The sequence below is a fragment of the Lytechinus pictus genome, chromosome 7 (assembly GCF_037042905.1).
Source record: "Lytechinus pictus isolate F3 Inbred chromosome 7, Lp3.0, whole genome shotgun sequence".
NCBI lineage: Eukaryota > Metazoa > Echinodermata > Echinoidea > Temnopleuroida > Toxopneustidae > Lytechinus > Lytechinus pictus.
In genome coordinates this window covers 24488459-24512280 of record NC_087251.1, presented here as the reverse complement: position 1 = coordinate 24512280, position 23822 = coordinate 24488459, and the positions used below count along the sequence as shown (strand labels likewise).

Here is a 23822-nt window from a genome sequence, read left to right as displayed (position 1 = left end):
CAGAAGTATGGTTAGGTGGCAGATGGCCTTAGCTAGAATGTAGGGAAACCAAATGAAATTGCTTGATAAGATATTAATCGCTATGTTCAGGAATTGTACTTTGATAATATCTTTTCAGGGTATTGTTGTTTATTAACCTTTCATAGGCAGTAGTTCTTTTTAACTTAATTTACCGTTCATATGGATATTTCTTTTGTGAGAATTTGAAATGTAATATTCCATTACCTGTTACAAATGAATGAACTGCAACATGAAGAATTCAGTTAACAGATATATTTCATGTTTGGCATGTTGTCAAGAATTGATAGTGAAGATGTCTATTTATACATGTTTTATTTGTTTATTTTTAATTTATTTGAATAATTCTCTCCTTTCTGTAGCTTCAGCAATACCAGTACTACAGTGCAGGACTTTTGTCCAACTACGACAAATTCCTGGACCATCAGAGGACAATCCTTGGGCCCAAGAAAGCCAAGAAAACTTCCAGCAGTAGTAAAATCAAAGGTGAGTCATTCCTTTTCTCAACGCTTTTGATAGCTAGTACTTTGAAATCAACCTGACTTGAATGATACTGGATATTGCTGCATGATATAATCAAAGTTGCTGATTTTTTTTTTTTTTTCTTGTTATGTTTAGAAAAACTCAAGCGAGAGAGAGAAAGGAAAGAAAGCGAGGATCAGGGTGAGCCACAGGTAAGGTATTTCATGAAGGTTTCATCTGAGAGTGGCACTACCTTTTGCATGTTACGGCAATTTTATGATCAGCTCTCATCTGGAATTTGATACCATTCAATTTGAAACATTACGCTGGACTATCCGGTTGAGCTATTACATCTCCACCATTTGTCCTGGGGAACAAGACCTTTTGGTTTAAAATAGTGAAATGTAGTTTGCAAGAGTGGAAAAAATACCTTTCTTCCCCATAAAACAGCATGAAACAGGATAGCCTCTCTTTAATATGGCCTGGTATCTTACTTTTTGGAGATAGGAAGCTGAGATATCAGCAGGATATTCCTTGATAAAGTGTAATGTCATTAAAAGTGATTACCCCCCAAAAAAAATAAAAAATAAAAAAAAAAAGAAAGAGAGAGGAAAAAAATAATACATAAATTAAAAAAAAAAAAAAAGAAGAAATGAAATTCAATTAATACAAAAATTAAAGAACCTATCGCCCACTGTTGGATCGAACTTTCATGCCTCTTTAGGCTTTGTGTGGTGTATATGCTACAGCAATGATGTTTCCATTGTGTTGTTGTTTTAGATGATGCAGGAGTGTGTCTCAGACTATGATGGCTCAGTAGCTGTGTTTCAGGATGCTAATAGAAAGTTTACCTCAATCAAGGACGTTGATGCCAGAAGGAAGAGAATATGGCTGGCCATTGCAAAGAGAGATATCCCCAAGGTATAACAACTGTTTCCATGACATATTTGTGTTACGTCATAGGTATCTGTAAAAGTTTTAATTTCATGCTCGAGGAATGTAATATGTAGGGTTTAAATTTTCTGCTTTGTTTTCAAATTGAGAATAGTGTTGTTTTATAGCATCTTACAATTTTGTGCACTGAGAAAAGCAAAACACAACCAAATTGAAGAAAATTTCTGGTTTGACATCCTTATTTTATTTTATTTCTTTGCCAAGGGGGAGGGGTCAGGATTTCTTGTTTTAAAGGTTATAATATCATCCTAGTATTAATTTAACCAAATTGTGTAATTGAAGACAGTTTCTGGTTTGACATCCTAATTTCATTTTATTTCTTTGCCCGGGGGGGGGGGGGGGTTCAGGAATCAGGATTTCATGTTTTAAAGGTAGTAAGCTCATCCTAGTATTGGTTCAATTTCTGTATTAGAAGACAGTGAATTGATGTAGATGAAGATACCAAGATAGATGTAATAAAACTCCTGTGAAGCCATAAGAAGTTATGCAGTATTGAAAGAATTTGGATCCTGAAGTTCCTTTTCGAATAAGCCCATTTTCATTTGTCACAAGAAATCACATTCTGTGCAAATGTCTCAAAGGAGAAATTTACTTACTTGTTTCTTGGAAGTCCTTGGAAGGAGTGTCAATTCAAGTTATTTTATGATCAATGAAATGTTTAAAAAAAAAGGATAATTGGTGATAACTTATGAAGAATCCACTCAATCCCATACACAGGCCCACAAACATCGTGCCTCTGTGCACAACAACATACTGACGAACTGTCGGAAGATGGCGCAGGGATGCCAGAAGGAGCTACGCCGTACAGCCATCCAGTCTCAGAGGCTGTGCAAGGAAACTCCTTACAAGGCAAGACGTCTTACCCGAGAGATGATGGCATTCTGGAAACACTATGAGAAGGTGGAGAAAGAACATCGCAGGAAGGCTGAAAAAGAAGCTCAGGAACAGAGGAGAATCGATGATGAGTTTAGAGAGGTGGGTTCCTTTCCAAGTTGAACAATATGTTGTATTTCCTTTGGGTAAAGGAGAGTTCTGGGCCCAGTTTCAGTTATTTTCATTTATTTAAATTTCTTTTTTTAATAAATGTTAAAGCCACCTTGATATCTTAAGTATTTCAGAAGTAAGAGTTACATGTGTTGCTTTGTTACATCACCATGCATGTCTGTATTATGTTCTGGTGATGTTGTATTTTTTATTCTTTGCAGAACAATACCATTGTGAAAATAAAAAATGTATTAATATCGGTAATTGCTATAAATATGGATCATAATATCATCAGTTCTCATAATCGGATCGGAATTATTATTATCAGTTTTTCTTATACAAGATGGATATCTAAATTAACAATGTCTATTCACTACTTGTTATGAGTGGTTTAGTTTCTGACAGGGATTATAATGCATCCATGAACATTCCTTCCCTCTCGCAGGCAAAGCGTCAGCAGCGCAAATTGAACTTCTTGATCACGCAGACCGAACTCTACGCACATTTCATGAGCCGTAAGCTGACTGGCCAAGGGGAGGAGGAGAGAAATCGCATACTCAATATGTTAGATGAGAAGACGCCTCAACGACAGCGTACTGTCAAAGAGGGCCTTCTTGTGGATATAGAAACAGATGATTATGGTAAATCTCTGAATGTACATTTAACTCAGTGGTCACTGATGCCGACTGATTTGATATGTAACAAATTACAGATTATCAGAAAGATGTGAACATTTTACTGTATACATACTTATGTTAATCAAAGATTTATTCATATTTTTTAACTCACTCAAGAAATCAGAGTTTGTTCTGGAATACTTGGCAGTGATATAAGTGTGGATTAAAACTGGTGAAAATACCGTAGCTTGAACAGTATCTCAGCAATTTGGTGTAAGATTTTCTATGTGGCGTATTCCACCCTCGTTTATATTGCTTTGTATGAGGAGGGAAAGGAAGTTAGTAGGGTACTAAAACAACTTTTAGGAATAGCTTCGATTTCACACTTGTAAACTTGCCCAAATTCCCCCAAATATTATTTGAGTTTGTTTGTATTATTTGAATAATGGATAAAATTAGATAATCAATTTTTATGTAGTATTTATTTTGAAAAAGAAAAAATTTGTTCAAGCTAAAACTTTTTTTTTTAGATTAAACATTTTTTTTTTTTAAGCTCATTACTTTTATATGAAGTTAATATTTTAATATACCTGAATGTGGGAAAATATTCCAAGATTATTGGATATTGATTGGCATGATATATATACAGATTATCATTTTTCTATGTATATGCAGATAGTATACTATAGTGTGAGTATAGATGTTGGTTGATAGAAGAAATTTTTGTGTTTTTTTCTTCATGGCAGATACTGAGACAATGAAGCAACGTGCCTTATTAAATGTGACTAATGCATACAACTCATTTGAGAACTCAAAGAAAGATTTTGATTGTGATTCAACTTTGCCACAACTAGAGTCTGGTAAGAACAAATGGTTTGATTTCCTTCAGTATCATAGTAATGGTTCATCTGGTATATCTCACTGAGCCTACATAGACATTAGGTTTTTGTCTCACCTGCATAGCAGAGTGAGACTATAGACGCCGCTTTTCCGATGGCGGTGGCGGCGTCAACACCAAATCTTAACCGAAGGTTAAGTTTTCGAAATGACAGCATAACAGATAACTTAGAAAGTATATGGACCTAGTTCATGAAACTTGGCCATAAGGTTAATCAAGTATTACTGAACATTCTGCTTGAGTTTCACGTCACATGATTAAGGTCAAAGGTCATTTAGGGTTAATGAACTTTGGCCAATTTGGGGGTATCTGATAGCAGAGTGAGACTATAGACGCCGCTTTTCCGATGGCGGTGGCGGCGTCAACACCAAATCTTAACCGAAGGTTAAGTTTTTGAAATGACAGCATAACAGATAACTTAGAAAGTATATGGACCTAGTTCATGAAACTTGGCCATAAGGTTAATCAAGTATTACTGAACATTCTGCTTGAGTTTCACGTCACATGATTAAGGTCAAAGGTCATTTAGGGTTAATGAACTTTGGCCAATTTGGGGGTATCTGATGAATTACCATCATAACTTTAAAAGCTTATGGATCTGATTCATGAAACTTGGACATAATAGTAATCAAGTATCACTGAACATCCTGTGTAAGTTTCAAGTCATATGATTAAGGTCAAAGGTCATTTAGGGTCAATGAACTTTGGCCAAATTGGGGATATTTATTTAATTACCATCATAACTTTGAAAGTTTATTGGTCTAGTTCATAAAACTTGGACATACGAGTAATCAAGTATCACTAAACGTCCTGTGCGCATTTCAGGTCACATGACCGAGGTCAAAGGTCAATGAACTTTGGCCATAATGGGGTATCTGTTGAATTACCATCATAACTTTGAATGTTTATGGATCTGATTCATGAAACTTGGACATAAGAGTAATCAAGTATCTTTGAACATCCCGTCCGAGTATCAGGTCACATGATCAAGGTCAAATGTCATTTAAGGTCAACGAACTTTGGCCATGTTGGGGGTATTTGTAGAATTACCATCATATCTCTGTAAGTGTATTGGTCTAGTTCATAAAATGTTTACATAAGAGTAACCAAGTATAACCGAACATCTTGTGCGAGTTTCAGGTCACATGATCACGGTAAAAGGTCAATGGACTTTGGCCATGTTGGGGGTATTTGTTGAATTACCATCATAACTCTGTAAGTATATTGATCTAGTTCATAAAACTTGGACATATGGGTCATCAAATATCACTGAACATCTCATGCGAGTTTCAGGTCACATGACTAAAGTCAAAGGTCATTTAAGGTCATTGAACTTTGGCCATTTTAGAGGTAATTATTAGATTGCTGTCATAACTTTCAAAGTTTATAGATATAGTGTATAAAATGTGGATATAGGGGTAATCAAGTATCACTGACAAGTTTTAGGTCACATGATCAAAGTCAAATGTCAATGAACGTAGTATTGTATCATTATATGAATGGTGTTTTTTTTTGTGAATAATTATTTTATAGTAGTTTTCAAAGTCAGCACTGCTGCTATATTGAATCGCGTGGTTTAAAGAAGAAGTAGTTGATATCTATACCTTGTTTAAAGAAGAAGTAGTTGATATCTATATTGGAAGCATGTATATAAGTCTAAAGTGTGGTTGTGAATAAGAAAGAAATAGTACAGTTCATATGAAAGGCCCTACCTGTTCTGTTTTTAGCACTCATTTTTGAACTATGCATATTAGTCCGCAAATCTATCCCCTGTCTGGTTTTGGCATTCAGCTTGTCATAGACTCTACGGACGCAAAGCATCAACCTCAGCCACCCATGTTCTGTGGGACACTGAAGTGTTACCAGCTCAAAGGGTTTAACTGGTTGGTAAACCTCTTAAGATTCTATCTATTCATATTAATGTGCATGGCTGTTTGTCTTTCTGCTTTTAGCTTTCAGCTTGTCGACTCCCTCTATGGACACAGTGCAGAACCCTCAACCATCCATGTTCCGAGGGACATTGAAGGGATACCAGCTCAAAGGGATGAACTGGTTGGTTAACCTATATGACTGTGGTATCAATGGGATTCTAGCTGATGAAATGGGTCTGGGAAAGACTGTACAGAGCATTGCCTTTTTAGCCCATCTAGCTGAGGTATGAGATTCTGTGAGATTGACTCATGTCATTTTATGTATACAGTGCGTCCCACAAAAAAAAGAAACCCATTTTCAGAGACAGGTTTCACAATAAGTAAATATGTTTTTACTATAATTTTGATATTTATGGTGAGAGTGAAGTCTCATCTGTTATATGAGACCAACATTATAGCAAATCGTTCGCGCATGGCAGATAAAAACAATAAATGTTGAGGCATGTCAGAAATGATTTGCGCAGAAACTCACGTGTAAATCTAAATCCTCTCTCATTTCAGTGATCAGAGAAACAAAATAATACAAAAGAAATGCTAATGAGCCAATCGGCGAATAAGCACGGCCGCCATATCACGAACCAATCTTGTTCAAGTTTTCTGCGCAACCTGATTTTGACATTAGAATTTCGACCTCGTCTTGCTCATCAATACGTGAAGTATTTGTCTCATATTAGGTATCAAAATATAGAGGAATAATTGAATTGTATGATGATGTAAATGAAATATCATAATTAATTTTTCTTTGAAGGATGAAGACATAAGAATCCCAGTTTCCTTTTTTCTGGGATGCACTGTATAATGAGAAAATGTATTTTAAAACTGATCAATGGTGTTTGGTTTTATTATATTTTATTTGAATGGAGTAGTCACTTTTAATTGTAATACGATGTCTCAGTCTCCCTTTATATCAGTTACATAAAAATAAAGTAAGAAAATTACAAAGTAAATTAAGAAAGCCCTTACAGGTTATAGTAGGGCCAGCCTTATGGTGAACTGTAAAATAATTTTCTTAGAAACAGTACCACAGTGCGAACCTAACATCTTCATCTACACCTAGTATAAACATGTAGTTATTAGATGTCAGAAGACATATTTTTAAGATTACAGAACTCGATGATATTCTATAAATGTTGTTAAATACTCATTCAAGTAGATATTATTATGAATGGATTTAGAAAAATAATTTAGATATCTAACCAAAAACTGCAAAATGCCAAAGTTAATGTTTTTAATTTGTTTTTCTTTCTACAGAGCCAAGGTATCTGGGGTCCATTTCTTGTGGTTGCACCTGCATCTACTCTCCACAACTGGACTCAAGAGTGCAGTAGATTTGTGCCAAAGCTAAGGGTAAGTTCAAAACTCTCATTCATGAGCAGGATTTAATCTTGTAGGAAAAAGAGAGAGAATTATTTCTATTGAGTTCCTTGATTCAAACTGTTGGTCATTGATGAGGAGGACAAATGGCTTTATGCTCTTATTTTGATTTCCGTTTTTAAACAAGTGATGTAGTGCAAATTGCATCAAACAAATTGCATGGTACAATTTGCATTAGTCTTGCTTGTTGCTTCTTCAACAAAGTGATTGTCAGCATTGTGACTCATGGTTATTTAATGAATATATATTTATTATTCTGCTGTGGTAACAAAACTAATCTGACAAGTTGAAATGTTATGAAGAGGAATACAAACCACAGATAGGTGGCTACATATCACTATACACAGTGGGATAATTATTCCTTAGACATGACATAGTGACTACATTTACCAAGAAAGAGAAGCTGGAATTTCAATTTGATATTCACATGGAAACTTATCTTGTTACTAAAACCAAAAAGTTCATAAAACCAAAACATGTTTTCTTCAAAATGTGAGATGTCACTAGAGCAAAAAAGGGAAATAAAAGGTATTAAAGAAGGTATTTATCAACTCGCTGATAAGTTTATGTATATATTCATTCAAACTTCATTGTCATTTCTTGTAGGTTTTGCCATATTGGGGGAACCCCCAGGACCGGAAGACTCTGCGTAAGTTCTGGGGCCAACGCCCACCAGTACTCCACACGGAACAAGCCGAGTTCCACATCCTGGTGACCAGCTATCAGCTGGTTGTTCAGGACATCAGGTACTTCCAACGTATCAAGTGGCATTACATGATCCTTGATGAAGCCCAAGCCATCAAGAGCAGCTCTAGCGTTCGTTGGAGACTACTACTTGGGTTCAACTGTAGGAACAGGTTACTGCTCACAGGAACACCTATCCAGAACAGTATGGCTGAGGTAAGAATGGTCCAAGAAAATGAGAAAAGGGTTCTGACATATGACGGTTAACATTCAGTAATAGTATGGATAGTATCGATCAGTATCAATTTTTGTATAGCAGGTCGCCTGAATCATAGGAACATCTTCCCCTTTCATGTAACATATAGTAATAATAATAGTATTAACGGTATATTTACCCAGGGTAACCACTTCAGTTCCGAAAACTGTTCTCCCAGCAGGCCTCGCTATTATTATCACCCCGGCTTTAGCTCAGCTACCTCGGTGCTCAAGCATTCAAGGATTTTTTTTTCCTGTCACTATGATGCAAATCATCACCATTTGAAATTTGTAGTTGATTGATTTCTTTAATCATAAACTCTAATCCAAAATGTGATAGTTATTAAAGAAATATCTTGTGTCAAGGCATTTGGGATTATGATTGTAATATTTGTTTTATTTTCTTTACAGTTATGGGCCTTGCTTCATTTCATCATGCCAACACTGTTTGATAGCCATGAAGAATTCAATGATTGGTTCTCAAAGGACATAGAGAGCCATGTAGAGAAACAATCTGGATTTGATGAAGGTATGTCCAAATGAGATTGAATATTACAAACATGAGATTTACTTGCCATTTCCAACCAATTTATTATGATGGGAATATTCCAGATGTTCAAGGTGGATTCCAAATCATTTCTTTGTCCATTCAAGTTTAATCATCCATTATTCTCCATTTACACATTGAAGATGATTGGATTGGTAAAAGATTCTGTAGGTTACATAGTAAATTTATTATATCAACGTTCACCAAGAAATGTTTATAGTATGCTTCCAAGCACTCCTGTTTTTCATATGGATTACATGCTCATCATAATTTTCAAATGAAATTCACAGTAGATTTCTGATTATTTGATGAAAGGTTTTATGTATCAAGACTCCTTCTAACTTACATAGACCGACCTACAGCAGATGAGTCGATGAATGCTTTAGGTCGTCAGTTTAGCTCTCCTTTAACACCTTGTCTAGCGATGATCAGGTTTGCCTTTTTAGGGTGGGTAATTGCATTAATTAGAGTGTATGAACATGTTCGTTTTTATTAATCTTTATTCAGAGCAACTATCTCGATTGCACATGATCCTGAAACCATTCATGTTGAGAAGAGTCAAGAAAGATGTGGAGAATGAACTCTCAGACAAGGTAATAAACAGTGTATTTGGTTATTTTCTAGGATTACTCAAGGGAGGGGGGGGGGGGTTCATGAAGTTTCTTATCAATGATTTCTACTGAACAGTTTGCTCTCAGCCAATCCAATTATATCAAAGAATTTTAAAAGCTTATAACAGCTGTGGGTAAACTTCAGTTTCAAAAAATCAGAAGCGAGTGTTAATATGGTACTATCCCCTAATTAGTGCAGACTGAGACACTGTATGCATTAGATCATCTCTGCAATTGATTGCCTTGCAAGAGTGATTAATAAATCATCTAAATATATGTCACCCTAAGGGGACAGTTTTCAACAACTCGTTCTTCTGTAATCATCGGTGACTTTGGCAATTTTCCAAATTTACGTAATATTGTGATGTGTTACTCTTCTCTGTATTATCCGTAAATAGAATGAGATTTTGATGTACTGTCATTGGTGATTTTTGTCTCACCTGCATAGCAGAGTGAGACTATAGGCGCCGCTTTTCCGACGGCGACGGCGGCGTCAACACCAAATCTTAACCTGAGGTTAAGTTTTTGAAATGACAGCATAACTTAGAAAGTATATGGACCTAGTTCATGAAACTTGGCCATAAGGTTAATCAAGTATTACTGAACATCCTGCCTGAGTTTCATGTCACATGACCAAGGTCAAAGGTCATTTAGGGTCAATGAACTTAGACCAGGTTGGGGGAATCAACATCAAAATCTTAACCTAAGGTTAAGTTTTTGAAATGTCATCATAACTTGAAAAATATATGGACCTAGTTCATGAAACTTATACATAAGGTTAATCAAGTATCACTGAACATCCTGCATGAGTTTCACGTCACATGACCAAGGTCAAAGGTCATTTAGGGTCAATGAACTTTGGCCGAATTGGGGGTATCTGTTGAATTACCATCATAACTTTGAAAGTTTATGGATCTGATTCATGAAACTTGGACATAATAGTAATCAAGTATTACTGAACATCCTGTGCAAGTTTCAGGTCACATGATCAAGGTCAAAGGTCATTTAGGGTCAATGAACTTTGGCCAAATTGGGGTATTTGTTGAATTACAGCCATAAATTTGAAAGTGTGTTGGTCTAGTTCATAAAACTTGGACATAATAGTAATCAAGTATCACTGAACATCCTGTGCGAGTTTCAGGTCACATGATCAAGGTCAAAGGTCATGTAAGGTCAAAGAACTTTGGCCACGTTGGGGGTATTTGTTGAATTGCCATCATATCTCTATAAGTGTATTGGTCTAGTTCATAAAACGTGGAAATAAGAGTAACCAAGTATCACTGAACATCTTGTGCGAGTTATAGTAGTTTTCAAAATCAGCACTGCTGCTATATCGAATCGCGTGATGCAGGTGAGACGGCCAGAGGCATTCCACTTGTTGCAATTTATTTTCCGAATATTACGTAATGTTGTGTTGTATTTCTCTTCTCTGTATTATCCGTAAATAGATTGAGATCTTGATGTACTGTCAGCTGAGTACCCGTCAACGTCTATTCTACAAAGCCATTAAGAACAAGATCTCCATTGAAGACCTCTTCAAGTCTCATTCCTCCTCAACCTCACAAACCAATAATCTCATGAACCTTGTCATGCAGTTTAGAAAGGTACGTAGTGTCATGCTTTCCATTATATTCTTTTGTACGTCTCTCAAGGAATGAATAGAATTTGCGCGTTTCATAATATATGCACCACCCATTTTCTTGTAATCCTGCTCAATTTCGACAAGCAATAAACATTGCATTTGAATATTTGTTAACAATAAGAATTTTGATATACAGTCCAACCTCTCTTATCCGGACACGTTGGGACCGGCACCAATCCAGATAAGGGATTTATCCGGATCTGGGAGACCCAATATTAAATACACACAACTGCCTCCCCAATGGCGGTTGCTATACACGTAATCTGTTGTAGTGGGCGTACACAGTATTCACTGCAGTGTCAGTGCAAATTATAGGCGGTATTTTTACTGCAATGAGATCGATCGATGGCCAAAACTGTTGGATAATTTACCTGTTAAAATGATTGAGGTATACATCGAACCAACCCCGAAAGAAAGATAATGACTCGATGAAACTAAGTTTTACAATTGGATCATCGCGGCGGGTATCACAGCTTCGCAATGTAAGCCATTGTTATACTGACTGTAGGCTCAATCATGATAGATGGCGCTGTCGGTAGGAGGCCTAGCGCTAGCTAGCGAGATATGTGTTTTTTCCCGGGAAATAAAAAGAGAACGTGATGAAATGTTTGCGCTGCGCCCTGATTTACTAGAAAATTATCCTGTCTAAGTTCTTTCGGTGATTTGGGTGAGATATTTTCATGAAAACTAATGTGGTTGTATGTAGACTATATTGGAAAATATATGTAATCAAAGTGAGTTTGCGTAGGATTGAGTTTAGATTGAAATTTCATTTTCCCATGTACTAGATAAAATTGGAAGAAAAAAAAATCTCGGCAAGTGTGCGTCCGGATAATGGAGAGATCCGGATAAGGGGAGGCCGGATAAGAGAGGTCGGACTGTACATGTAGGCTTGAAATATTATATTTAACTTACTCTATTAGGGTATTGAATTAGGATTTCATTGAGCCACATTAGAACATGTTTCAGTCGTTCGAAAATCATGTTTAAATGAACAAATAGATTTATGAAACAACCCCATAATTTGATTGTTGCTTTTTTATCTCTGTGTGTGATCAATATAGATCCAATCCAGAGGTATTTGAGAGAAGGTATACCATGTCTACATTCCATATTCATCTATATGAAATTAATGTTTATTTTTGTTTAACTTTGTGTTATTACCAGGTATGCAATCATCCAGAGTTATTTGAGAGAAGAGATACTATGTCTCCATTCCATACACACCTTGATGAAGTTACGTTACCAAGGCTACTGCTTCAAGAAGGCATCGTTGAAAACCAACCGTTCAGAAACAAGTGAGTTTTCATGTATTGTTGGGTTTGTATAGTTCAGGGACTATATAATTTTATTAAGTAAAGATTTTTTTGCTAGAAATAATGTTTGGGGAAGTTGTTAATTCCTTCTGGAAATTCAGGGAAAATTATTTGTTTAAGATATTTTGTTTGAAATCAGCAAAACCTTGAGAGGAGTTGTTCCTGCTCAGTACTTAAATCATTTGGGAATCTGAGCAGATTTAGAGCTTTTTGGCCTGATGTCCACTTGACCAAGAAGGACATGTTGAAGGTCTGTGAGAATTACAGAATTCAGTATTTAACCGTTAAGTATGTACATCATATTTTGTTGATAAGTAATGAAAAATCATGTTTTGCTCTGAAAGGTCACAGTGGAAAATCTAGGAATTTTTGACATACACCCTCTTGCTATTTTACAATTTGTATATCTCTTTTAAAGGTTGTTTACAATTTTATATTTACCATGGAATAAACAAACTTGAATCCACCAATCCATGTTTATTGGTAGGGAAATACCCTAGAGTGGTGGGTCACAGCCAAATCAGGTATATACTTGACAGAGAACTGGTGGGTGTTTCATGAAGCTGTTTGTAAGATACGAATGACTTTACGCGAGACAGGTGATCCTTTCTTGTGCGATGTGATGTCTTTATGACCTAAGAACATGTTCCAGTCGTGCGTAACTTTACGAACAGCTTTATGAAACACCCACCAGGATGCTTGCAGTAACTCAGTTTTTTTCCTCCTTGATACAAATCATGCCATCAATACATAGTGAACATTATTATTAAGAATGGCGTTCACTTAATTTCATTCTTTTTATCACAGGGTCCTGTACTACATGCTATCGGTATTCTCAGCGGAGAACATCCATTCCTCTCTGTTTGGTGAACACTGCTCTGGTCACTCCAGATCAGCTTTCTCATTCTCCTGCTTTGTGGAGATCACACCAGCTCAGCTCCAGTCCTTGAAGAGTGGGCTGATGGCCAGTTGGCTTCTCCTTTTCCTAGTCATGAAGGCTGCCTACAGGGTCTATCTTGATGGTACCTGGAAAGAGATGATCAAAAGCAATAGGAGGTAATAAGAAGAATCTGTTAGTATCATATTGAAACATATTGGAATTTTGATGACTATTAAAAAAAAAGAATGTAGGGAGAGCTAAAATATAGCTTTATACATGATCACTGAAAAATATAGAAATATCTTCAGTCATCATGTGAGAGGTTAACAGCGCAGGTATTTTCTGCATTTATGGAATTCAGAAAAAATTTCAAATCATTCACTGTGATTATTACCTCTTTGTGAGATTTCTTAAAATTTATTATTATTTTGGCAAAAATGTGGGTTGCAAATTCTGTATTTTTACAACAGTCTATCTTTTCATTGATGATTCTTTCATGATTCACTCTGCTATTGTTTGAGGGGTATGACATGTCTGTGGACTTCAAAGGACTGCCACTCTATGTTGTGATATTGTGACATAAATATGAATTCTCTGTCAATTGCATCATTTCAGACTTCTTCATCTGCAACCTCTCCGTGCCACCAGTCAAGCCAGCCGATCCTGCAGCCCTGTCCTGCAGGATATGTTGTTTACCACATGGACCACCACCCTGTCCTCCCACAATACTCATCTCTACCATCACATGGCAGAGACCGGCTGGCACAAGAGGGTACGGACCAGAACAAGTCAGAACCCAGCCCCCTCATCGCTGTCATCGCCGCAGTCATCGTCATCCTCGACTGGGATGATTTCACCTCTCAAGCACAAGATCGCCTCGTTGACTCCTTCCAGTGGGGCCAAGTCACCAGGATTCACCTTCGCAGGGTCAGCAGGAAAGGTGGGTTTATGTGATAATCAGAAGGATTATCAATGCAATTATCTAAATGATATCTGATAAAGTATCTACTTTATTCAAATCCAATCCTTGAGATGTGTAATATTTGTTTTGAAGTCCTAATGAAAAAAAAAGGGTTTTTCTGAAATTATTCATTTTAAAGTCATTACTGTAACAAACAATGTAATGATCATGAAAACTTTTTTAACAAACACAATGCATGTTTTGCTAACCCAAATAGATGATTCAAATTGGGCATTATGGATATGACTTTACATATATTTTGGTTGAAATCATGTTAAAATCCTCAAGATCAGGGCCCTGTTGCATAAAAATTACCATTATGGTAAGTTTGCCATCCAATTGTAACTGTCATGGAATCCTCGATTTTTACAGGGTGTTGAGCATCGTTACCATGGTAGTTACCATTGAATGGCAAAGTTACCACAATAGTGACTGTTATGCAACTGGGCCCAGGGTCAGCATCAGAATTTGATATAAAAATGAATTTCTACTTCATAATCATGTTCTTGTTGAACAGAGTCCATCGTCAAGCCAAGGAAGTGAGAGTCCAGCATTCAAGCAGGTTGGCTCACTGCTTACACCTCGTATGAGACCTGTTACTCTTAGAAGATGCCAAAGGACTGAGATGCCTTCATTTCTCTTCAATACAATACCAAAGGTCAGTCAACATTTCCAAGTCATTTTTGAAATGTCTGAAGGAATGTCATGGGATAGCATGGGACTTGGGAGAATGGGGAAGCTATTCAGTACAAGATATTTTGGTAATGTTGACTGAGTCAAGAGCCCTGTATGACAAAGCTTGTATTGACATGTTGTATATTCAGTGAATGTGAAATATCTGAAATTGATTGACTGCAATGATGATCACTACCACTATTGTTACTGTCAATAAATGGCAGCTTGTCCTTTGCAACAACCTTTCTTTTTTCACAATATATATGAATATATGGAAAAAATATGTGATGGCTTGCTTCACTTATTATATGGAATAAAATATTGAAAGGTTTTATTAAGGCAGCAGTGTCTTTCAGTTTGAGTCAAATGTGCATGACAATATAGTTGAAACCTTTATATAAATACCACTGAAAATGAAAGGGTGAGAAGTGTCTGCGAGTGGATGGTCTTTTTGCTGAATATTTGCTCCAGTTACGAAATATATTGTAGGAAAACTAAAATATGAGGCCTTTGTATTCTGGTGATAGACAGGCGATATATTTATGGCTCGGTGGCTCATGCTGAATTGCGATTAGGCAAAAGAAAATGTGCGTACAATTATGTGTGGGCAGATTACATTGACTGGGGTAATGATGTAGATTGTCAAGCTGTAAGAGATGTCTTCATGTAATCAGCACTACGTAAGGTCAGAATGTTATTTTTTTCACAGTCAGGTGATTGCAAAAGAAAGCTTAAATTTTCAGTATGAAGAAAGCAGTTTTCATCAATATTTATATGATATTGCTTGTGTACAGGTTTATGCTGCACCTCCAAACTTTTACTGCAACGATCGGCATGTAGCCTGTCAACTCTCAAGACTACGGCATGGGGATAGCCTAGAAGCAATGCAGTGTATCAAGTATGGTTCACCAGAGATCTACCAGGAGAGGAGGTCTAATCTACTCAGACCACCACCTGTAGGAGGTCTCTCAGCTCTCAAGCCTCATTACGGGTGGTCTAAAATACAGATACCAGGTAGATATTGTTCTTGCTTACATACCTATTGTGATAGGAAGCCTATGCAGTCAGTCGGCAAGCCCTGAAAAAGTAGCTTCTTTTATCCAAGTGATATTTATGACTAGAGTGTTTTTGCATTGTTAATGAGCCTGGTGCGGACCAAAACACCTCTTTTTATTCTGCCATTGCTGCTCTATATATTGACCAAATTTAATGTTTAGGGTATCTTTATAAAGAAGAAATATAATTCTTTCAGGTCATGTGTTTGGATTTTAAAAAAAATGTTGTAATATAGGGGAAACTTTTAATCTAAAACATAAAACAAAATAATTATTTTCATGCAACAAAAGTTGTTTTTACACTTAATTTCTGTTTGATCCCAAATGATTTTTAGATTATGATAAAGCTGAAGATCTAAGCTTTAATATGATATAATTTTTATAACGAGATATTTTAGATGGGTCAGCAGCCAGCTTTGCATAGACCAAGTACATTTAGCAGCTCAAAAACTAAAATACTGTGCTCTGATTGGTCATAGAGACCACACACCCATGCAAGTTCCAATGTTCCCCACACTGGGCCCCAGCAAGGTCACTCTCACCATGTGGTAATCTCTTCAAATTACCCGCGCCTGTTGTTTTGAAAACCTTATTCAGCCAATCAGAACTCTAGATTTTATGCTACTCAAAAATTTCAGAAATCTCGTCTTGCATCTTGATGGAAAAAGCTGGCTGCTGACCCATCTAAAAGGTGTCACATATCAAGAGTCACATTGTATGGAAGTAGAGAGTTTGAGCTTTCTGATGATATAAATAATGTTTGTGCCTAAAACACAAAATTTTGCACAATTTGCAAGAGAAAACAAGGAAGAAAACTCTGAGGCATCTTTTTGGGCTTGAAATTCACTTATTTATCATTATATTTTATTCAAAAGAAATAAGCAATACAAAAGAGTAACGTTTACTCTTTCCCATGGTACAAGAATAATCAATTTTACTCAAAGAGAATATGGTTAAATTCTTTGAGAAAAAAGTCTCACATTTCACGAGATTTTGCAGGGATATGAATTCAGCCACGAGAGGACTTGGATAAATCTTGCTCATTTGCTCATTAACACAGGGGTTTGCAGACTGACTGTATGGTGGTGTTCAACTACAATTGGCCAAGACATAAAATTATTAAAAAAATTGTCTTATAATGAATGCTCCTTTGAAATTCATTCCTTAAGTGTTCTTAACCATGTTATCATAGAGCTTAATGTCATATTAGGACTATCAATTGAGTCTAAGGAAACAAATGTTTTTCACAATAATGTGTTAAATGTTTCCATGGTATCAACTTTTGCCATGTTCTGTTATATACACTCTCTTTATTCTCTCATATTTAATTTAAATAGAAATTTATATATATATATATATATATATATACATGCAGCAAAACTTTCATATCCAAAGTCTATTTAGATGGCATATCAAAAGGTAAATTGTAAAATTCTATTTAATAGTTGAATTATTTGTTTGATTTTGGTTTTCTTTCTTGTAGATAAAGACTACTTGGTGACAGACTCTGGGAAGATGCATGTACTAGATGACCTCTTATCTCAGTTAAAAGATCAAGGCCATCGTGTCTTGATCTACTCCCAGATGACAAGGATGATTGACATCTTGGAGGTAAGACAACTTCTTCTCAATATTGCACAAGAGTGCAGAAACACCCTTGACACTTTTTTTTTCCAAGTTCAGTGTTGACACCTGGTTTTGGTGGTTAGCACTAAATGTTAAATAAGGCAGGTGATGGATGGAGGTCACTAGGTGTTGATTTGTCAATGATATGATTGATGTTATTTTGGTAAAACAAAATTCAGTGTCGGTGTAAGTCAGGCAGCTTGATTTACACTATCGACATTCATACTTACACATACACCAACACTATTATGAGCACTAAACACGAAACCCCATGTATCTGCATTATGGAATTTCTGTGCTGAGGATGCAGTGCTCTATTTAGTTTAATGTTTTGATAGAGATTTATTATGCAAAGTCAATGCTTCTTAGGAAGAATATGAGTATAGTTCTGGCTTATTGAATTAGTTACCAAGCAAAAATAATTGTTAAAGGATTGACTTCACGATTCATCCAAGTAATCTGTATTTCATTAGAGTTACTTCATAAAAATATGTCTACTAGCAACTATGTATGTTTAGGAATTGATTTATGGCTGGTGAGGAATCATGAATTCCTCCTTCAATCGATAAGGCTGCATAGTATAGCACAGGTGATGAGGATAAATCAAGTGGATAGGACATGTGACAAGATGAGAGACTACACACAGGTTACCCAGGCCTCTAAACTCTAGTCAGTGCAGGATGGCGTTGCAGGAGGCCCTGAAAAAACTTGGAGAGACTATATATCATAGATGTTAATCCTATAGACAAACATTTCTTAAAAGCTGCAATTAGGAATGAAATACCAACCCCACATAGTGGGACAAATGACTCTCAACCCTGAGAGTGATGACGCAGGACTTACTCAAATTTACGTAGACACCAATTTTGACAGAAAAAACAAACAACTAAAATTGACTTTTCTCTGCTTATTTCTTTCTCATATCAGGAATTCTTATGGCATCGTAAACACACCTACATGAGACTGGATGGTTCATCTAAGATCTCAGATCGCAGGGATATGGTAGCTGGTTTTCAGACAAGGTCAGTTCTAATTCCACTCTCACTGTAGCTTGTCCTTAATGGGCTAATTTTGTTGGTCTATTGTCAATTGTGGATCTTGGTCCTGATTAAAGGATTTACAATTTTGTAACTTTGACATTATGGGTCAGCAATCAATTACAATCAATTTTCCATTGCTAATACAATGATGAGGTCGTCATATTCATAAGTTTTTGTGACTCAGGTTTCTATTATTTTAGTCAATGATCCATTCGATCTGCTTATAATCTTTCTAATTCCAGGATCAGTAGTGCTCGGAAGATTTCTTCTTCTGATATTGATAACTGATATGAAAGTATCCTCTTCCATTCATTAAAGCTCTTTGACTGCATGGATTCTTAAGTCATGAGTTTCAGTATCCAATGAATAACTATGTATTCTTTTGAATCTTGTATGCTTATGAGAGTAACCGTTATATGACTAGAATTATACAAGTTTTTTTTTTATCCTTGAAATTAAATGATTTATATCTGACAGTGACGGAGGCTTTGAATACATTTTGTATTCATGTTTATTTACAGCCGTTTTGATAAGATTTCTAGTATCATCTGAATAAAGGAATCAATAGCAACACGTAGAAGTAAATAACAAGTGCTATACCAAGCAGTTGCATCAATTCTACAGTACTCCTAAAACCCTTGGAGGAATGGCTAACAAATTCTAACTGAATGCATTCTGTGCATCCTTTGTTTTATCTAGATCTGACATCTTTGTGTTCTTGTTGAGTACCCGTGCCGGTGGTCTAGGCATCAACTTGACTGCTGCAGACACAGTTATCTTCTATGACAGTGACTGGAACCCGACAGTAGACCAACAGGCCATGGACCGGGCCCATCGGTTGGGCCAGACTAAGCAGGTCACGGTCTATCGGCTCATCTGTAAGGGAACCATAGAAGAGCATATACTGGAGAGGGCCAGGGAGAAGAGTGAGGTAAGAATTAATCTAAAATATTTTATCGTTGTGCATTAGATTTAACCCTAAAATGGCCGGGGGGGGGTTGAATCAACCCCCCCCCTCAACATTTTCTGCGATCATTGCGCCGCGCAAAATTTTTTGACCGCGCCACTCGCAGAGTTTATACTTTTAAGTCTCGCGCATCTTTTGAGACCAAATTTACGACGCCCGGGTACGCGATTCCGGTATTTTGATTCTTGTCATTCCCGGGCCATTATGGCCCCCCCTTAAGATCTCGGCCGCTGATCGCTCGAGCGACGCAAAAATTTGCATGCTGGTTGTGTGCGATGTAATCTACAAGGCTGTATGGTAAAATTTTCCAAAATAATGAGATTTTATTTTATATGAATTAATTGTGCTAATTTATGCATAAATCATACTTTTTGCTCTAATTCACTAAATAAAGCTCCTAGAATGCTAATTTTTGGTTAAAATATTCTTTGTATTCATTATGGCCCCCCCCCCCCCCCCCGGGAGAATTAGGGTTAAAGTTTCGCTTAATTTCACAAAACAGTTATATGCACATCCTGGCTGGTATGCAAATGAGGAGACTATGACGCCATCCACTCACTATTTCCTTTGTATTTTATTATATGAAATATGAAATATTCTAATTTTCTCCTCATTGCCAAGTGATACAACGATTAATTCCTCCCTGAACATGTGGAATTAGCATTGTTTAATATTATATGGTTCAGTCAAGTTGGTCCTTATTGTCAAATCTATAAAAAATGAAATATTGTATAATTCAAACAATAAAAAACAAAAGAAATAGTGAGTGGTGGACATCATCGGCTGACTCAACTAGTTGTGAATATCACTGTTTTGTGAAAAATAAGCAAAATTCTAATATGTCATAACTTTCTTATTTTACATCCGATTTTGATGAAATTTTCAGCACTATGCTAGTTTGATTTTTCTCTATTTATTAAAGTCAGCATTTTCCTGGGGTGGACTTGACCTTTAAATAGTACCCACTTTTTGTAATGCTGTTGCATGGGGCCTCTGAAGGCCAGTAAGTGAAAGACGTACAGGAGGGCTGAGGGCGATCTGCTCTCTAATTGTGAAAAGTAGTCCCTGTAAATTTGCAAAATAGTCACAATTAATTGTTTTTGGCTTTAATATTACATATCTTTTAGAATGAACAGAAGTAAGAAAGATATCTCCTTACAGAACTTTTTTTTAACATAAGGCATTTAGAGAAATGCACGAAACTCACATAGAATATGTATATATAAGTGCTCTAATGACTTTTGTGTATTATTCATTGGTTCTAAATGTATCAGTGCAGTATTTGTCATGGTCCCTGCTGCTAGCTATTGCTATTGATGGCTAAATAACAAGTGCAGTCACAGTGCGGCATGTGCAAGCAAGGCTGGGTCTATTCCTGCCGAGTCCACCCTGGGCCAGACTATATTCATGCATCCAATTTGTGAATTATTCAAGACTTTGAATAAATCGAGATGAATTATCTGGCAGTAGTTATGGCATTGAAATCTGTGGAGATCACTTTTTTTTTTTTCATAAGAAAAAATCACTCTCTTTATTCTTTTATGGTGGTTTTGTAAGCTACAGAGGTGATTTTTCTGCTGTTCCTGTGTATTTTATGTGCTGGAGTATGAATATTCACGTCGAGGGAGATGGATTGAGAGAGTGAGTTTAGACGGAACGTGTTTGTAACCATGGTAAACTGATATTTTAATGGTAAAATATGAGCGTTTCATGAAAGTTATCAACACTAACAAATAGTAATTCTCCGGCAGTTGCCGTAGTAACAGTCAGAGGCCAGTACTTCTCAGCCAATCAACAACCTTGACTTTAGTCAATGCTGACAGTTGTCAGCAGACAATGAAACATCGCCCTGTACGTATTTTATGTAATGCTAATTTTATGTTATGCTAATTTTTTTTAGCAATATTGTTTTACAGTTTCATTTTCCAGATGGTAACCTGCATATTGGTATTATATTGACTGCCCTTGAGTGCGGTTTATCACATTGTTTACATTGAATTTACCAATATTCATGAGCTGACATGCCACAATATCCAATTTGCACGATTTGTACTTATTGAACAAATTATACAAGAATACTTGCACTTCATCGTGTTACTTTTAAATTTAATCTTCAGTTTTAACCATAGTCTAAACACTTTGGCCCGTATTCTGAAGTCAGGTTTAACTTAGGGTGCGTTTATCCGCCACTTTTTTACCCTAGAATCATGATCTGAATCATGATTCAAATCATGATTCTGCAGAATCACGATTGCGTTTAGTCGAAATTGAATATAATCATGATTAGAATCACAAATATGAAACACGAAAAAAGGGGCGTTTGGAAAGACGTTTCTGCAGAATCACGTACGAAAATGTTCGAATAAACGATACTGTGATTTGAATCATGATTCTATGAGCTCACAGTGTCGGGCTACTTTCGGTTTGACTCTCGCCAAGCTCAAGGCGCTCTATATGCCCATTGTATAAAAAGTCATGATTATATATTATGCATGCATTTCTTGTCATGTTCAAGTTCTGTGTTGGTCATCGCATCGTCCACTACTTTTAATTTTTTGGTCATGTCTTCAACTTCAAGTTCTAGTTCTAAGTTCTAGTTCTAACTGGACAGACAATGATCTCAGTTGTTGAGTATACAGTATCAATATTAAATTGGATCCACTCTGAAATTCACTTCCGAACACCATTTTGGATAAACTAACAAAATGAATAGAAGCATAAGGACCCTATATGATAGAAGTAAACAAAATGAGGTATAGACTGAATTCTGGAAGCAAAAGATTTTTCGAGAGCCGAAACTCGTGCGAAAAACTTCCTCTGTCAAATTGCGCACTAGTGATGTGCACTGGATTGGCCCGAATCTGAGGAGAAACAGCATTGGAATGATGGTCGTCTAAACGCTGATTCTGTGATATTGTGATTCATGTTTGTGTTTTAAATCATGATTCAAATCATGATTCTAGCTTGAGGTCGCATAAACGCAGCCTTAGACTCAGGTTTAAAGTTGTGGGTTAAGTATGGGAAGCCAAAAGTATCAAAATGTTTTATTAAGTTGTACATTTCTTATGTTTACAATGCTCTTTCCTGATTCATCGATGGTGAAGACAATAATCCATATATACTTCCTAGACAATTATGAATGATTTGAGAGCCAAATGAGCTGAAATATGATATCTTTACCGTTAGTGATTTATGTAACAATTGGCTGTCCTTACTTAAACCACAACTTTAAACCTGAGTTTAATTTAAACCTGACTTCAGAATACGGGCCATAGTGTTTAGACTATGGTTAAAACTGAAGATTAAATTTAAAACATTAAAAAATATCCCAGAGAATTTGGAATTCTTATTTTAATTGTGCATTGATGCATAAAATTGTAAATTCACTGTAGAAATCTTCAAAGCTGCCTTGTTTTGGTCCAGATAGCCTTCCTTGTTCCTGTACCTTGTTTTTCAAGATGTTTCTTCATCGTGTTTTGTGATTGTTGCCACTGTCACATATACCATTTTAAATGATATGCAATCAAAAGCTTTGATTATCGTACATGTTCAAACTTCTGGCTGGAGAGACAATTGTAATGAAGTTATGATTTGAGCAATTGTTGGTCTGATATGCAGAACGTTTTGGAACTTTGGCACAGTGTGTCTAGATAGAGCACCAGATATAACAAGTTTTATATAAAAATATGCTCAAGACTTTAAAAGCCCTGTCACATCGTTCCATGCAAGCCTTGCGTGTGACTTCCTGGTGACTTTTTTGCTACCCTCAGCTGCCCGTTTTGACAGTATCTCGCATGCAGTTGCCCTCAGGAGCGCACGCAAGTCTGATTTGCATGCAGAAAAGTTTTGTACATGCTCAAAACTGTTGCAGGTGAGTTGCGGGCAATCACCTGCAACTCACCTGTGAGGTTGCACGGAACAATATGGCAGGGCCTTTAATAAAAGATCAAAGTCATTTAACGGGGTGTCAGCTGCCATGCTTATTGCAGAAGTATTAAGCTCAATGTTCTTTAAGGGTCAACTTGAAGGAAATCGCATTTTGCAATCTTCCTGATTAATTTGGGGGATATTTTGAAATATGGCTATGGTCAGTATGCTAATAATTGTAATCAAGTCCCAAGAAACAGTGATATGCAAACTTAAGAGTGGGAAGAAAGCCAAAATTGAATAATTTGTTTAACAAATTATGTGATTTGATTCTTGCCAGTGCTATAGTGGATACAACAGTATTTTGTGATATGATGGCAGAATAAAGGCAATATTCTATCATTGTTGTCAGTTCCAAGAGCACATCAATTTATTGGATTTTGTGTCTTGGAGCCCAT

At 36.3% G+C, this 23822-nt stretch overlaps 1 protein-coding gene across 2 annotated transcripts in view; it reads left to right on the top strand.

Moving 5' to 3' along the window:
• LOC129264707 (chromatin-remodeling ATPase INO80-like) overlaps positions 1-20211 on the top strand; it is a 34127-nt gene extending 13916 nt beyond the window's left edge. For both annotated transcript variants that reach the window (XM_054902629.2, XM_064102292.1), the window contains exons 6-25: positions 381-504; positions 637-692; positions 1261-1401; positions 2152-2409; positions 2864-3059; positions 3782-3895; positions 5886-6088; positions 7116-7211; positions 7845-8138; positions 8589-8706; positions 9232-9317; positions 10784-10939; positions 12145-12275; positions 13101-13349; positions 13789-14113; positions 14652-14792; positions 15604-15823; positions 17348-17475; positions 18418-18512; positions 19230-20211. In XM_054902629.2, the coding sequence (XP_054758604.2) occupies positions 381-504; positions 637-692; positions 1261-1401; positions 2152-2409; positions 2864-3059; positions 3782-3895; positions 5886-6088; positions 7116-7211; positions 7845-8138; positions 8589-8706; positions 9232-9317; positions 10784-10939; positions 12145-12275; positions 13101-13349; positions 13789-14113; positions 14652-14792; positions 15604-15823; positions 17348-17475; positions 18418-18512; positions 19230-19500 (3402 nt within the window). In that variant the 3' untranslated portion in view covers positions 19501-20211. The remainder of the gene's footprint in view (positions 1-380; positions 505-636; positions 693-1260; positions 1402-2151; positions 2410-2863; positions 3060-3781; positions 3896-5885; positions 6089-7115; positions 7212-7844; positions 8139-8588; positions 8707-9231; positions 9318-10783; positions 10940-12144; positions 12276-13100; positions 13350-13788; positions 14114-14651; positions 14793-15603; positions 15824-17347; positions 17476-18417; positions 18513-19229) is intronic.
• The last annotated feature ends 3611 nt before the right edge of the window (positions 20212-23822 follow it).